The sequence below is a fragment of the Apodemus sylvaticus genome, chromosome 19 (genome assembly GCF_947179515.1).
Source record: "Apodemus sylvaticus chromosome 19, mApoSyl1.1, whole genome shotgun sequence".
Classification (NCBI taxonomy): domain Eukaryota; kingdom Metazoa; phylum Chordata; class Mammalia; order Rodentia; family Muridae; genus Apodemus; species Apodemus sylvaticus.
Window position 1 is genome coordinate 7,594,845 of NC_067490.1, and position 15,967 is coordinate 7,610,811.

Here is a 15,967-nt window from a genome sequence, read left to right on the forward strand (position 1 = left end):
TCACAGGCCCAGTGAGCCACAGCGCTTGCTGGAAGGGAAGGAAGCACTCTTGGAGCTGTGGTGTGCATCACAGCCTGAAGCCCACCCCACTTTTCTCACAGTTTAGATTCTATTCCAAGGATGCTTAGCTATATACTAAAAGACAATCTCCTCAGCCATAGGATGATATCTATTTTAAAGGTATTCATAATGTCTAATATGTAAGGATCCAAATAAATAGCGTTCACCTATATGAAAGGATGCCAGATAACATTTCAGAACTCATACCATGTTTAAACTGTAGTAACTGAAACATGAAATTAAAGCCTGGTGCAGTGGAGCACACACATCTCTAATTCCAGAAGCTGGGAAGCTATGGCAGGATTGCAAGTGTGAGATTAGGCGAGGCAAATTATTGAGACTCTGCCCCAAAAGAACAAAATGTAAACATGAGAGTTCAGTTTCTAGTATAGCCAATCTATATTTTGCGAAATGATGTGAAGATTCTGTATTTATGTCCGGATATATGAGACAGATAGCAAATACAAGTTAGAGACATATAGATTTCAATCATGGGTGGTGATGAAATTACTAGCAATTTATATTTTCTGCTATGTGCTTTTCTGCATTTTTCAAAATGAACACTAACTCAGTGCTCGTATAGGAGGGGAAAGGGGGGCAGGAGAGATAAGAGAACAAATTTGATTCCCAGCACACATATGGTAGCTCACAACTGTCTGAAATTGCAGTCCTAGGGAATCCACTGCTTTCCTTCTGGCCTCTGGGAATACATGATGCATATACATCCATGCAGGCAAAACACTCAACACACAAAATAAAATATAAAAAATTATATTGTAAAAAGGTCAAAAATGTGTTTTTTAAAGAAATCTAACTTTTACATTCTTCCCCTAGAACTAGTTTTCAGGAGAAATAGCAGAATGTCCATAGAGAAATAAGCCATTTAAACCTGTAAAACTAAAGCTTGTGATCACTGAGCATCTAAGCCATTTAAACCTGTAAAACCAAAGCTTGCAATCACTGAGCATCTAAGGCCCTTTTCTGGTTCTCTGGCCTCTTCCCTGCTAAACACTGTGCTAGCTAGTTTTATGCCACTTGGCACAAGTTAGAGTCAACTGAAGAGGAAACCTCAATTGAGAAAATGCCTCCTTAAGATCTAGCTATAGGGCATTTTCTTAGCGATTGATCGGGGAGGGGCCGGCCCACCGTGGGTAGTGCCATCCCTGGGCTGGTGCTCCTGGGTTCTAGAAGAAGCAGGCTGAGCAGGCCATGATGAGCAAGCCAATAAGCAGCACCCTCCATGGCCTCTGCATCAGCTCCTGCCTCCGGGTTGCTGCCCTGCTTTAGTTCCCATCTAGTAATTCTTTGCTTAAAAACTATCATGTGGAAGTATAAGTCAAATGAACCCTTTCCTCCCCAAGTTGCTTCGGTCATGGCGTTCATGACAGCAACAGTAATCCTAAGACAGAGGACCTCTCTTAATAAACATCCTTCTTCTGCTAGTGAAGAGAAAAAAAGGGAGAGGAATCAAGGCAGATGACCAAAAAGTTAGGTCCTCTCCAGCAAATACAACATCAGTTTCTCCAAGACAGGAAGGCCTCACCGGCTGTCACGATCCCACAGGAGTAGGCGTATGTGGTTTATGATGGACGGCTGGCCAAGCTTGATCTCAATGCCAGAGCGGCAGTCATCGTCGATGGGGTGCCGGGAAAATCCATGATCCAAGTCATAGTTTTGAGTGTCACCATCCAGCAAGGCTGACTTCAGCTCTCCTTTTACAACCTGGGCCCCATACTTCATCGTCGCAATGTTTTCTTCAGGTACTGCAGTTGGAATAGAAGGGGCAAGTGGACAGTTACGGTGAGTCACTCCAGAGCAGTGAGAGAAAGGCGAGCTTCTAGCATTCTGATTCCAGTACCTGTATCTGATTTTAAGCTGCATAGGCAAGTCTATAGAAATGAAAATAACATATACTATCCACTATGATTAAGACAGCATTCAGCATTCGAAATGGAATGTCCCCACCACAGTGAGCCAGACACTGAGCATTATTGAGACAGTTAATGCTAGAAACACAAGTGGCACAACAAATGGCCCCTCTCTGCTGAACTCATCCTGTTAGCAGGTTCACCTTAACATCTGCTGAACAACAAAGGCCTATGGGATGGCCTGTACCTGCCGTCCAGACTGAGGACAGGGGTAAAGCACTGCAAGCAGAGAAGGAGAAGCCCCCGTGTTAGTCACTGCTGGTCATATAAAGACAGGATTAATCAATTTCCAAGCTGAGAAAATAAGATTCTGTTTAAAAAAAATACACATCCCTTGGATATTTGCCATCAGAATCCTCTTTCCATTGAGATTCGTGTCTGGGCCTCTGAAGTACTCTATACACATCGTGCTTCCCAGGGAAGGAGGGCGTCCCAGGGCTGACATCCTAAAACTGGCACGCTCCGTGGCGGCTGCATCAACACGTTCAGAGAATGAACTTTAAATCAAGGCTATACCCTGAGCTGCCTATGCCAATTTCTTAATGTCAACTTCAATTTCTTAAGAGGATAATGCCTGTCCTCTACATGTTCTCTGTAAAGACTGAGATGATGTTTACAAAGCATATATATTACACACATATGTAAGAGAACTATGCAGGTTTGCAACTATACATAAACCCTGAGCTCCCATAGTGCACATACAACTTGGCCACAGGATATGAGAGGAAAATGAGACTTATCAGATGCAGTCAGAAGAGGCAGGAAGAATTCAGCATTACAGAGATGGTGGGAAAGAGGTTTTGCCAGTTCTCAAATGAAGACAAGATGGTGGGTCTTTACTGGGAGCTAAGAGCAAAGAAGACAGAGGGTGGTGACTCAGCAGTGCTCCTTGGCTGGAGTGGCAACAGCACACTGTGCTCCGAGGATTAGTGTGAGCACAGATCCAAAGGAATTAGAATCTGTAAAGTGCGTTCAGCAGTGTCTGTGCAGAGTACAGAGAAATGTCACCGTCGACACAGTGTGCTACTGCAGCCACCACAGACAGAAGGGAAGCAGGGAAAGCTCAAACGGACTTCGTGTCCAGCGAGCAGCAGAGCTGATGCCAGACCCCGGAAGGTCTCACGACTAGTGTAAGGCTCCTTCACAAGCCAATTCTGATGGGACTGTCACCCATAGCTCTGATGGCACAAGTTAAAACTAAACCACAGAGGGAAACGTGTCATAGGCCTCCAGGCTTGGAAACTAAAGCCACCTTCCTTTCCTACTAAAATCTATCAGACTCTGAATAATAGACCAGGTACAAGAGTTTCAAATGATTACAGCTGAAATCTAAAATAGAAATCAAAGTTTATCACGGGTCCAAGTTTTTGAAGTTTCTCCTGAGAGCCCTTGAGCGCTTTCCAGGCACTCTCAACAGGTTCATTCCCCGAGAGCATCCTTCACTCCATGCTGAAGAGCATCTGTACAAATGAAGAGTCCCCCATGGCCGCTGGAATATGAGCGCTCTGCTAGATAAAAATACAGCTCCATGGCTTTTTTCCTTCAAAATCCATAGTTCAATAATGAATTTAAAAGGAAAAGTAATCCTGGAAAAATTTGAATTACGAATATGTTCAAACTGTAAGGATTAATTTTTTTTCCACAAGTATTCTTAGTACCTGTATCTCTCTATGCATGAAAAGAAGAACTCTTAAAAATATAAAGCAGCAGCAGGGACTGAGCAAGGCCTCGAGAACAGCAATCATAATTTTCTTTACACTTGTGATTTAATAATGTTATGTTATAGCCATTAAGAAAAAAATTAAGCTTTATAGCTCTATAGAACAAAGGTAAAAAAAACACTACTAGAAAGGGAGAGATGGAGGAGGGGAGGTTATCTCAAGCCCCTCCCCTCATGAGCGTCACGACTGAGGTTAGTGTCAGGGACTAGACAGTCATCTACACAGGATGCTTCACAGGTAAGGAAGGCTTGTCACAAGGTGCTAACTCCTAAAACCAACACTCTCCAAAGAAAAAGGAGAGGCTGTATAAACACGCTCAGAGTCCCGTGCTACACAGTGACACTATCTGAGGCATGGGGCTAATTACTCTGTGGTTTTCTTTTATATTCCTAATCCTCATTTGGGGACACAGACTTGACACAGTCATCTACACCAATGAGTTGTGTGGCTACAAAACAGCTCTCTGCCCACCAGAATCTCCTCACCCAGCTCTACTACCGCAGTCATCTATCTCCACCCCCTTACTAACTGTCCTGAAGAACAGTCCTGCTCCCAAAACACTCCCTTACAACTAACTGTCATATGATGACGTTCCCAAGGCTTTAGTCTTGCTTTAAACTTCCCATTCACCCACTCTTTGCAGGCCTAATCTCAACATTTCTCAATGCAGGTACTCAGAACACACACTCAGAGACATAAGAACACACACTCAGAGACACAAGAGCACACACTTAGAGACACGAGAACACACACTCAGAGACACGAGAACACATACTCAGAGACACGAGAGTACACACTCAGAGACACGAGAGCACACACTCAGAGACACGAAAACATACACTCAGAGACATGAGAGCACACACTCAGACACGAGAGCACACACTCAGAGACACAAGAGCACACACTCAGAAACACAAGAGAGCACATACTCAGAGACATGAGAGAACACACACTCAAGAGACACGAGAGCACACACTCAGAGACACGAGAGCACACACTCAGAGACACGAGAACACAGACTCAGAGACACGAGAGCATACACTCAGAGACACAAGAGCACACAGAGACACGAGAGCACACTCAGAGACACGAGAGCACACACTCAGAGACACAAGAGCACACACTCAGAGACACAAGAGCACAGACTCAGAGACACGAGAGCACACACTCAGAGACACGAGAGCGCACACTCAGAGACACGAGAGCGCACACTCAGAGATATGAGAAATCATGGAAGAGCACCTGCTTCACGAAGCACAGGCCCCAAAGGGTGGGCCTGGCTAAGGCAGTTCATTTCACTTGGCAACTTTAGGCAAGTTACCAAGGAATAGCTGGTGGACCCCACCCAATCCATCTATGGACAGAGGCGACTGTGCAGAGCTGACTACTGACTACGTACGAACCACTTGCTATATGTTCAGCATCTGACAGGACAAGCTAATCCCCACAGACACTAAACACCGTCACAAAAGAGCACACACCAGAGATGACGCAGCAGTAAAGGGGAGTCAAAGAGCTTTAAAATGTTCATTGTCATAACTGATAGACAAGAAAGACTCAAAATATTAGTCTAGAAACAAGAAAAGGCTTCATTTGGTCACATCTATATTTAAGTCTTGACTTAGGCACTGTGACACATGCTAGAAGACTGTAGGCAAAAAAAAAAAAAAAAAAAGGCACAAGTTATCTTTAAAGAACTCAATGAGCACCAGACAAGCAACCAACAGTTTATCACAGTTGCAAAGACCCGGTCTAGTTACTAGAACACACACAGGCACACTGGCACACAAATTTACATTTTGACTTTTATTCACTAATAAATTCTGAGGCTAGAATCTATGATACATTCATGCTATAAACATACAGAAACAAGAAATTACTTTTCTCTTCCCCAAAGTCTAAAACATGAGATAAACAAAACAAGGTATAACTTGACATTATAAGAAAAAGCACTGACTTTCAAGACAGAACATCTCCAAAAGATTAAAAACTAAATGTTAAGGGAATGGAACAGAGGCAGTTCAAAAATCCTAAGGAAAAAAAGTAATTTCATTAAAAAGTTAATTTCCTTTCCCTAACTGTATAGATAAATGCTTATTGTATATGCATAAAGTTCGTGTAATCTATCTTCTAAAGAAACCAACCAGAATCACTGGTAAAAACATCTTCTGGATTACCGGCCCCCTTAAAAATCTGCAATTTAGTAAGCTTTGGGATAGGCAGCGAAGGGGTGGATTTTCCAGAAACCGATGTTAGTGACCTCAAAGAGGTCCTGTGTCAATGCAAGCCTCTCTGAACTTCCTGGTAAGTCTTAATGTACACACACACCCACACACACATGCACAGACACACGCACGCACTCAATAGTCTGTTAATGAGCTTAAATTTATACAAATTATTTCATTTAATCCTCATAACAACACTGAGATAGGAAAATAGAACTCAAATCATTTATTGCCAGGTCACATGGCTATTAATTCAGGTCTTAAAATCAAACTTGCCTGGCCCAGAGACTGAGGAGAGAGCTCAGTCTACAAAGTGGTTACCATATAAGCAGTGAGGACCCAAACCTGTTTCCCAGTGTACATATATGCTGAATACAATGGCATACCACTGTACATCCTAGCACCAGGGACATGGAGTCAGGCAAATCCCTGGGGTTTGCTGTGCAGCCACTCAGCCTAATCAGCATGCCCCAGTTCCCAGTCAAAGACCCTGTCTCAACATCAAGTTGGATGATTCCTAAGGAATAATACCAAGGGGTCACCCCTGGCCTCCAACTTGCTGTGCACACATATGCATGTACACCCACAAAATTTATGAGGCCCCCAAACTACTATAAATTGAAAAGAAATCTAGACCTGATAACTCAGGAAATAACAGGCTGAGGACATCTATTTAGGGACCACCAGCATTTCAGGAATGTCCCAAAACTGTCAGCAGAGGAATCACTCCAGGAAATGGCCAGGCTCACCAGAACTGACAAACATCAGAAACCCTCCAAGCGAATATCACAGAAGCAAGCTCAGCTTCTGAGGGTGCAGGCTGGCCAAGGTTTATCTGGCACTGTTTACTAGCCTAAGGTAATGGGCCTTACAATTTCTGGCTTCTTAGATTTAGAAAACCACGGTAACTGACCCTAAACATAATCGTCAATTTTACCTCCTGCTAGCCCCAAGATCTTCATTCCTGAAGCCCATTTATACCTCTGTTATTCCCCACGGCTCAGCCATTCCTCACTGTGTCTGTTGTGCAGATTAAATTCTCTCCTCACAGGTCTTCCTGAACCAGGTTAATTCCTCCAGACCCCCTAGGAGAGCACCACCAGGGGATGACTGAGCAGAAGGCAAGAAGTTTCTGTCTGATTGGAGTGGCACTGTGATTGGGTGAATGCCAGGTTGGAAGATGGGTGAAATAATAGAGATAGTTGAGTATCTGTGAGGCACTGACTACAGAGCTTGATACTACCGGAAGGCTCATGCTACTGTGTACTAAAATGTCGGCATGCCAGTTTCAACCAGATCATGGAACTCTTTGAATGCTGATTCAAATCTCCTTCCAACACAATGACACAAAAAACATTTTATAGGGCTAGAGAGAGAGCTCAGCAGTTAAAATCACTGGCTGCTCTTTCAGAGGTCCTGAGTTCAAATCTCAGCAACCACATGGTGGCTCACAACCATCTGTGATGGGATCTGATGCCCTCTTCTGGTGTGCCTGAAGACAGAGCACTCATGTACATAAAATAAATAAATAAATCTCTTTTTTAAAAAAAGCATTTTATAACTGTCAATTGCTATTATTTCATTTGCAAGAAAAAGCAAAATATTATTATTAAGATCAACCATTACTTACAATTACTATGTGTGCTACCTAAAGAGTAAAATACACAGTATCTACTAGGACTTGGTAGAGGAGAGAGGAAATGTCTTTGTGTGACAAGCAACTTTTCAGGAAAGTGTCAAGGGACATTCAGAGGACAGATGGAAGAGTGTGTCCAGAATGACAGGAATAGCTGTGCTGGGTCGGTGGCAGCTCATCATGCTGGGACAGATGGCAGAGACACCCGCACAGGACACAGAGCTCTGTGCTCTTGGCCAGCATATGCTCTGCAGACCTGCACCACAGTTCTGCAGCTAGAAGTGGCATAAGATGCCAACAAACGTCCTAGGTGAGGAGGGAGCAGGTACTTACTGAGCATGCCTCTGTAGTTGAGGTCCATATCCCGGCTCTCCGAGCGCACTTTGATGGCATCTAGAATAGCATCCGGAGACAAGAGTCCAGACGGCCTCACAACGTTCAGAAGCTCAGTGAGGCTCATCAGAGGTAAGCGCACAGCCTGCATGATTTCAGCATGATTCTCTTTTGCATTGTGTTTACACCAGTTTAACAAGGCTAAGAAAATATCCTTCTCAGGAGCAGCAAACGAATCTCTTAAAACGATGTTCAGGAGTGCTGTCTGCAAAGGGTACAAAGGGACCGTAAAAAGTCAGCATGGAGCACAGCCAGTCAACCCAGTCGGACCACAGGTGGCAATCCTTTCCTTGGGCTTTGTCCTTCCTAGATCTTCCCTTCTCCACTTCCAGGTGTGGGAACAGGCAGCAGCAATAAGCCAAGTGTGTAATACCAGCATTTGGAAGGCAGAGGCAGAGAGCTTACTTTGGGTCTAAGGTCAGCGCGGGCTACATAGTAAGTTCTGGGAAAACATAGGCTATTCAACTTTAAAAAAGAAAAAGAACAGCACCTTTCCTTTTACCTACACACACACACACACACACACACACACACACACACACACAACCTTCACCTATTTTCCCCAGTCTCTTCTTTATTTTCTATATTCGTTGTTTACATTCCAAATGCTTTCCCCTTTCCCAGTCTCTTCTTTCTTAAGATCTCCTCTTCCCATTTCAGAGTTCCTTCCTAGTTCACAGCCTAAACTGTGTTGGTTAACTTGTGTCAATGTAACACAAGTTACAGTCTTCTGGAAGAGGGACTCCAGACTAAGGAAATACCTCCATAAGATTGGCCTGTATACACTCTGTGGGGCATTTCTTGTTGTTGTTGTTGATTAATGGCTGGTGTGGGAGGAGGCCCAGCACACTGAAGGCAGCACCACCCCTACGCAGATGGGCTCTGGGTTGAACAAAAGAAGCCAAGCGGAGGCAGCCAGTGGCCAGCACTCCTCCAGGACCTCTGCTTCGTTCCTGCCTGCACGGCCTTCCCAGACTCCCCCAGTGATGATGGAGGATGACAGTTGATAGAAACCTTCTCCTCCCCAAGTTGCTTTGGGTCATGGTTTAGAAAGCAAACTAAGATGACCACGCCCTTACATTTGCATATTTCTGTATATATCCACTATGAGGGCAACAAGTGACATTTGTCTGAGCATGGCATGTTTCAACCCGTGAGGATTTCCAGTTTGTCCATCCTCCTGCAGCTGTTATTATTTCACTTGTTTTTGGCTGAACGAACTCTTCTGTGGCTCTGCACCACATCATTTATGTGGCTGCTGACAGGCCTGCAGACTGCTTCCATTTTTTTAGCTACTGCAAACAGTGCAGCAATAAACCTGTATGTGCAAATATATCTCGTATGCTGACTTAAATAAAGTCCTTTGGGTATATATGCAGGAGTGGGTACAGTTTGTAGCCATCCTTTATAAAACAGCAAGAAAGAAGATGACAAACTACATGCATGCTTGTGTGTATTCTCTGGGAAAGTATACATCTGTTAAGTCAGTGAGATAAGCCTAGAATTAAAAGCCTTTTGTTTTATAGTAGCACTGCACTGTCAGGTTTCAGTCCTCTGTACTGTACTGTACTGTACTGTACTGGCTGGTTTTGTGTATCAACTTGACACAGGCTGAAGTTATCACAGAGAAAGGAGCTTCAGTTAAGGGAAGAGCCTCCATGAGATCCAGCTGTGAGGCATTTTCTCAATTAGTGATCAAGGGGGGAGGGCCCCTTGTGGGTGTTACCATCCCTGGGCTGGTAGTCTTGGGTTCAATAAGAGAGCAGGCTGAGCAAGCCAGGGGAAGCAAGCCAGTAAATAATACCTGTCCATGGCCTCTGCATCAGCTCCTGCTTCCTGACCTGCTTGAGTTCCAGTTCTGATCTCCTTTAGTGATGAACAGCAATGTGGAAAAGTATAACCTGAATAAACCCTTTCCTCCCCAACTTGCTTCTTGGTCATGATGTTTTGTCCAGGAATAGAAATCCTGACTAAGACACTGACCTCCAGAGTAATATATATATTTACATAATATATATATACTATATTTTATTTTATATATATAAAAAATGCAATTACAAATAAAAAGATATAGTTCATTCAAATCAAGAGGCATATCTCTTTAAAGGAACACACACACAAATGAGAGAGAGAGAGAGAAAAAGAGAAAGAAAGAGAGAAAGAGAGAGAGACCGCTCTGGGTTCAAGGCAGATTTGAGCGACACGGTTTTCCAGTGGTAAACCCAGAGCAGGAGCAGTGCCAACAGTGACTTAAGGCCATCCACTGACATAAAGATCTCCTTTATCAGTTTTCCATCTGTGACACTGACTATAATCCCAGCTGTAAAGAAATTTCCTTTTGCCAAAAAAGAATTCTCAGTTACATTCTCCATCAGAAAAATATGAAACCAAAAGGCATAATGGGGTACAACCATGACCACAGCAAACTCTCTTGGCTGTCACAGTAAACCCAACTACTGAGCAGACCAGCCTCTGCTGCACACAAAACTTACCAGAGAAACCTTGAAAACAGAAAAAAGGAACCAACAGCCTATATGATCTAGAGCTCCAGCGGCCGAGGGCACGCGCTGGACCAGACGACTGCTTTGAAAGCAAGGGTTTTGATTCTTGGACCATGGCACTGTGGTCACTTAGTACAAGGAAGGGAAGGCCTGCCGAGAACCTGCGTGCAGAGCAGAGCAGAGCAGAGCAGAACACACCTTGGACAGGGAGAGGAAGCCGTCGCTGGCCAGCACCTCCTGGGCGTTTCTATCCATGAACATGCAGCACATACAAGTCAGCTTGGGAAGCGAGTAGAGACTGGCAACATCGAAAGTCATACAGACATTCTGGATGTTCAGTATGGTACACAGGTACTCGGAGGTGGAGTCCTCCAGCTCCGGAAATCCATATTTGTGAGCCAGGCTCAGAAAGTCCAGGAGCACCTCCTCCTTCTCATCCGTCAGTGTCGCCCGCCCTGTGTAGATATATCTGAGGAGCATTGTGAAGGCCTCGGCCGTCGTGTCTTGGAGAGAGATTTCTGCTTCAGGCTGCGACTCTCGCATCCCACCATACAGTAATGCTCTGCACACCAAATAAGAAACAAAGTTAGAAAACCTCACACACCACTCGCTGCAAAATACCCAAAACAATGGTTATCAACGCTATGCAGATATAAATTTCCTTAAAGACACAAAGACCCAGGTACAGAAAGGCAAGTGATTTTAAATGGTTCTTTAAAGGAAACAAGGAAAATGATGTTAAAATCATTTTGAGGACTGGAGAGATGGCTCAGCTGGTTACAAGCACCGACTGCTCTTTCCTGAGTTCAATTCCCAGCAACCACATGGTGGCTCACGACCATCTGTCATGGGGTCCGATGCCCTCTTCTGGTGTGGCTGCAGACAACACCATTTATATTAATACAAGCAATGAGCTAATAAGGCTGCCAGAGCACACAGAAAGCTGGAAGCGATCTTCTGAGAGAACAAGGAACTCAATATAAACATGTCGCCAGTCCATGAACAGTTTACAAAGCAAACCCATCCAGGGCCGTGAGCAGACAGACAAACGGCAGCTCTAACGGCAGCCCAACACTGAAAAGACAGGTTCTGCCAGCCAGAGCTCTGAGGACCCTGGGAGGCAACCCCCCCCCCTTTGAAAGCAATTTAGTAATAGACTGTTCAAGTCTGACACGTAAATACCCTTCGGCTCAGTAATCATTCCTTTAAGACCTCACTAGAGAAAAACATAACTCGTTAGGGGTATATAGCAATGAGTACAGAAACCCTGGGGGAAATCAAAATGTCAAGATGGACATGATTGAGACACTGTCATACATATTCTATGTATCCTTGGCAAGATCAAGGAGATCAGTGGGCTCTATCTAGGAGAGCTCTGTCATGGCTTTCCCAGTAATGAGTAAAGCGGTTCAGTGCTCTGTGAGAGGTCCCCTCTTGTACAGCTAACATGCCTCATAGGGAACTGATAGGCTCTGGTGGCATGGCTCAGTCAGAATCCCCACCGAGGACAGTTCACTTTACACAAGAACAGCATTCTCAATGAGAATCTGAGAGCATTGATGATTGAGTGGGTTTAGCCCAAGTAAGCCCCAAAATACCTCACAGGATCAATACCCACAGAAGCAGAAAGGTCAGGAAGTGAGGGGATGTGCTCACTAGCTTAACACCATCTTCACTGAAAATGCCTGGGTTTCTTTTAAAGAATCCACTGATCACATTCACATGCAGGGCTCTTTCTCAATTACTTGTTAAGGAGAATAGAACATACAGTATTCAGAAATAGTGAACATAAAGGTGAGATTTTCTATTATTAAGGAAGGACCTTAAAAGCACTTTCACAGCACCAACTGGACAAAAAAGCAGGCAAAGGGAAAGGAAGGCAGAAGGAGCACAGGTGTCCGAACTCTGGCGGGGCTAGGCCCAGATGTCACGGAAGCTGACCCTTAGGACGGGCGACCGGCTTGCACTCATTTCTGAGCTTCTGTTTCTCCAATAGCATTTCACTGGTATAGGATGGCAAGCGATGAACTACTATGGGAGTTGTAGCTGCAGAGTACACACTTCCAGGAGTACACAAGGGCAAGTGACACGAAGGCATGCAGCTCTGCTATCCCCACTGGCCCTCTTTTCAAGGTCACATGCAGCTTTCGCTAGAGGACAAATGAAATTTTCTCTAAGCCACAAGCAGGCAGGGTCAGGCTGAGAGCTGTCCAGGGCACAGGCAACAAAACTGGGACTCTATGCACCTGCTTTCTTATTGTAAAGAGACAAAGGTTTAGTCATGTCAAGGTCAGAGTTAAACAATCACACGGGTAATAAGTCACTGGTGATTTCCATTTAGCAAACATTAGGTGAAATGCAGATACAAGATCAGTTTAATTTTTATAACCTGGAAAGTTAAGGGTCTAAGAAATAGTTGTCTATAAGTGGGATTTTTTTCATTCATTAAATATGCATTTGTTTATATATGAGTAATATTATATGTATGTTAGTTTTAGTTCTAATGTAACTCTGAAACAGGCTCAGGTAATACTTGTTTCTTTTGGTGGGACCCCCACGTGCCTGGAGCTCTGTGAGGTTACCCACAGGAGCCGGCTGCAGTAGCCCAAAGCCAAGAAGCTCACGCGCTCTTTACAGTCTGGAAAGAGCTCACCACCGTAAGCCAGCTACCCGCCAGTGACTCAGGGCAGACTCCTCCATCTACGGCAGAGCAGTACACACAGCTGGAAGAAGGTCCTTCAGATGGCACCAAGAGTTAACTGGTGCTATCTCTCCCAGCCAGCCTTCTAAGCCCTTAACTTCTAGGCTGGTTCCTAAAGAAAGGGGGGGGGGGGTCTCAGGAAGTGACAAATCTGCAAAGATACAGTTCTTCTAGACACTGGATTCCACTGGGTACACTTGAGTCCCATATTTTTCATAGAAAACAACATTGCTTCTCACATGACTTAAATTATTATTATTATTATTATCATTATCATTATTATTATACACTTACCGAAAATATTGACACCTAGCTGCTAAAATTACCCTGTGGGCAGGAAAGCGCTTCTTTTCCACAACAAACGTGACATCACCATATTCTTCGCCAATCAACAAGGCACCAATATGCTCGGACAAAATGTGCACATGATCGATTTCCCCCACTGCAGTAAAGGGGCGAAGAGGGTGGCTGTTACTCATCGTGTGGAACAGATGATAGTCACTGACCTGTCAGAGAAGAAGTGGGATTAAGTGAGGGAGAGGAGCATGCTCAGAAAACCACACATTCTATCAGCCACCCAAACTCTACACCAAAGGCCATCAGCAATGATTACTGTTTATTTTCTTTTTAAAACAGTTTTCAATGTGTAGTATATAGGCTGGCCTTAAACTCCGCATAGATGAGGCTACCCTGGAACTTATGACCCTCCGACCTCAGTCCAAAGTGTCAATGGTTGCTTTTTAATTAGCCCGCTTATTCTAAGCGGTAGCTCAAGAGGTTCTCACTGACTCCAAGACCTCCATTGCCTCCTCATTGCCTTGTCACAAATTTGTAGTGCTTGAGGCCATCATGATCTCTGCCAAACAGCACCTCACGGAAAAGAAACCCAACAGGCTGAGAATGCCTGCATCCAGCAGAGACTGGTTTAGCAAGGCTGGATGGAGCACACCCTACCCCACATCCCCACAGCGTCTTTCTGGTACAGATCTAGGCATAAATTATGAACAGAGTAAATTTAGTATCTTTTCATGGAAGAGATTTTGATCTGAAGCTATCTTAAATAATTTACAAAAATGATCTTCTGTGGTCACAAAGGTAACTTACTTTATTAATAAAATTTTAGAGGAATATCACAGCCCTCTTCCAAAATTAGCCCATCTAATTGTGCATGTCTAATCCCAGCGCTCTCAAGAGACCAAGACAGGATTATGAGTTTGAGGCTAGCCTGAGCTACATAATAAGGCTTTTCTTTCATGCTCCTGGCTCTGATGATCAGGTTGATGGTGACTGCCAACATATCGTCTTTCTAGGTACTTCCTTGCTTTTATGTGCAGTCTGTCTATAAAAATAATTGAAAATCAAGAGGCTGAGGTTCAGTATATTCAAAAGGAAAGCTAAGACCTTAGAAAGCTAGAACTGTTTGTAATTTTTTATTTGCAAGCATGCCTTTTTCACATGTTATAATTCAGCAAATTCACAAGGGCTTTCACCAGCATTTAGATCCTCTGGGGTAAGAGATGGCTGGTGGTTCAGAGGTAGCCTCTATATTGAGACTAAGGAATCTGAGCCAGATACACCCTCTCCACTGGACATCCACTGTCTTCAATCATTTACTTTAATCAAATTTAAAGGCTGAAGATCTCTCATCTTCAAACTTCCACACCCAGATCTGTTACCAGGAAGATGTATGAAAGTCTGTCTCCTGTGACTTCAGGAAAATCTTCTTAAACCAAGAGAGAGACCAACAGCAAGAGAAGTGATGAAAGAGAACAGGGTGGGTGACTGGCAGCAGCACCTCCCCTGCTCCCAAAGGGTGGTAGTTTGCATGAGAATGGCTCCCATAGGCTCCTGTTTGAATACTTGGTGGTCCCTGTAAAACTGTGTGGGAAGGATTAGATGTGTCTGTTGGAGGAGTCACTGAAGTTGAGATGTAAGTTCTCAGCTGTTTTTTCACCATGCCTTCCCAACACCATCATAGGCTTAATCCTCTGCAACCACATCCAAACTACATGTTTTCTTTTATAAACTGCCTTGGTCATGGTGTTTATCACAGCAATGAAAAAGTTACTAATACACAAGGCAAACCCTTCTCCCCCCCCCCCTGCAGCTTCCATTTCAAAGATTCAAAATTTGACCTGTGAAACACCAAATTCAGTTTACTAGGACCAACTTAGAAACCTGAGCAACAACAGGAAATGCTGGCTGACACTTTCACACAGGAGTTGGGGCATTGTCTACAAAGGTTACATAGTAAATACTTTAGCTTTGTGCACTACACAGCTTTGTCATACATATTCAAGTCTGCCTGGGGAACTGAAAAGCAGCCATAGAGAATAAGAAAATAAATGAACATGTCTGTGGTTTAATAAAGCTATTTTTATTTTTAGTGGGATGGCGTCATTGCAAGCTATTAGAACCTGGATTCTATCCCAAAACCCACATTAAAAAGCAGGACAGGACTGAGCACAGGTTTGTAATCCCAGCCCCAGAAAGCAGAAAGATGAGAGACAGCTCCTGGGTTCATAGTCAATGAGCTAGCTGCAGGCCACTGAGCAAATGAGAGGGGGCTGGGGATAGCCAGTGTGTGAGGATGAGTAACACCTAAAGTTCCTCTAACTTCTACAGGCGAACCAGATAACTAACACATGCACACGCCTGTGCACACACACACACACACACATTTTTAAAAATGTCTTTAATCAATAGGCCAAGTTCTTGAATAACATGATGAAGAACTCTAGACAAAGAATCAAATAGGGTTTGAGGTTCCTTTTTTGCTAGTTTATCTGCTGATATTTAAAA

The 15,967-nt window shown here is 44.0% G+C and overlaps 1 protein-coding gene across 2 annotated transcripts in view; it reads right to left on the minus strand.

Annotated features, from left to right (window-relative positions):
• The window catches only part of Btbd9 (BTB domain containing 9), a 351,364-nt gene that overhangs the window by 297,986 nt on the left and 37,411 nt on the right, over positions 1 to 15,967 (minus strand). For both annotated transcript variants that reach the window (XM_052164613.1, XM_052164614.1), the window contains 4 exons: positions 13,460 to 13,671; positions 10,663 to 11,026; positions 7,904 to 8,168; positions 1,604 to 1,823 (listed from right to left, as the gene is read on the minus strand). In XM_052164613.1, coding sequence (XP_052020573.1) covers positions 1,604 to 1,823; positions 7,904 to 8,168; positions 10,663 to 11,026; positions 13,460 to 13,644 — 1,034 coding nt within the window. In that variant the 5' untranslated portion in view covers positions 13,645 to 13,671. The remainder of the gene's footprint in view (positions 1 to 1,603; positions 1,824 to 7,903; positions 8,169 to 10,662; positions 11,027 to 13,459; positions 13,672 to 15,967) is intronic.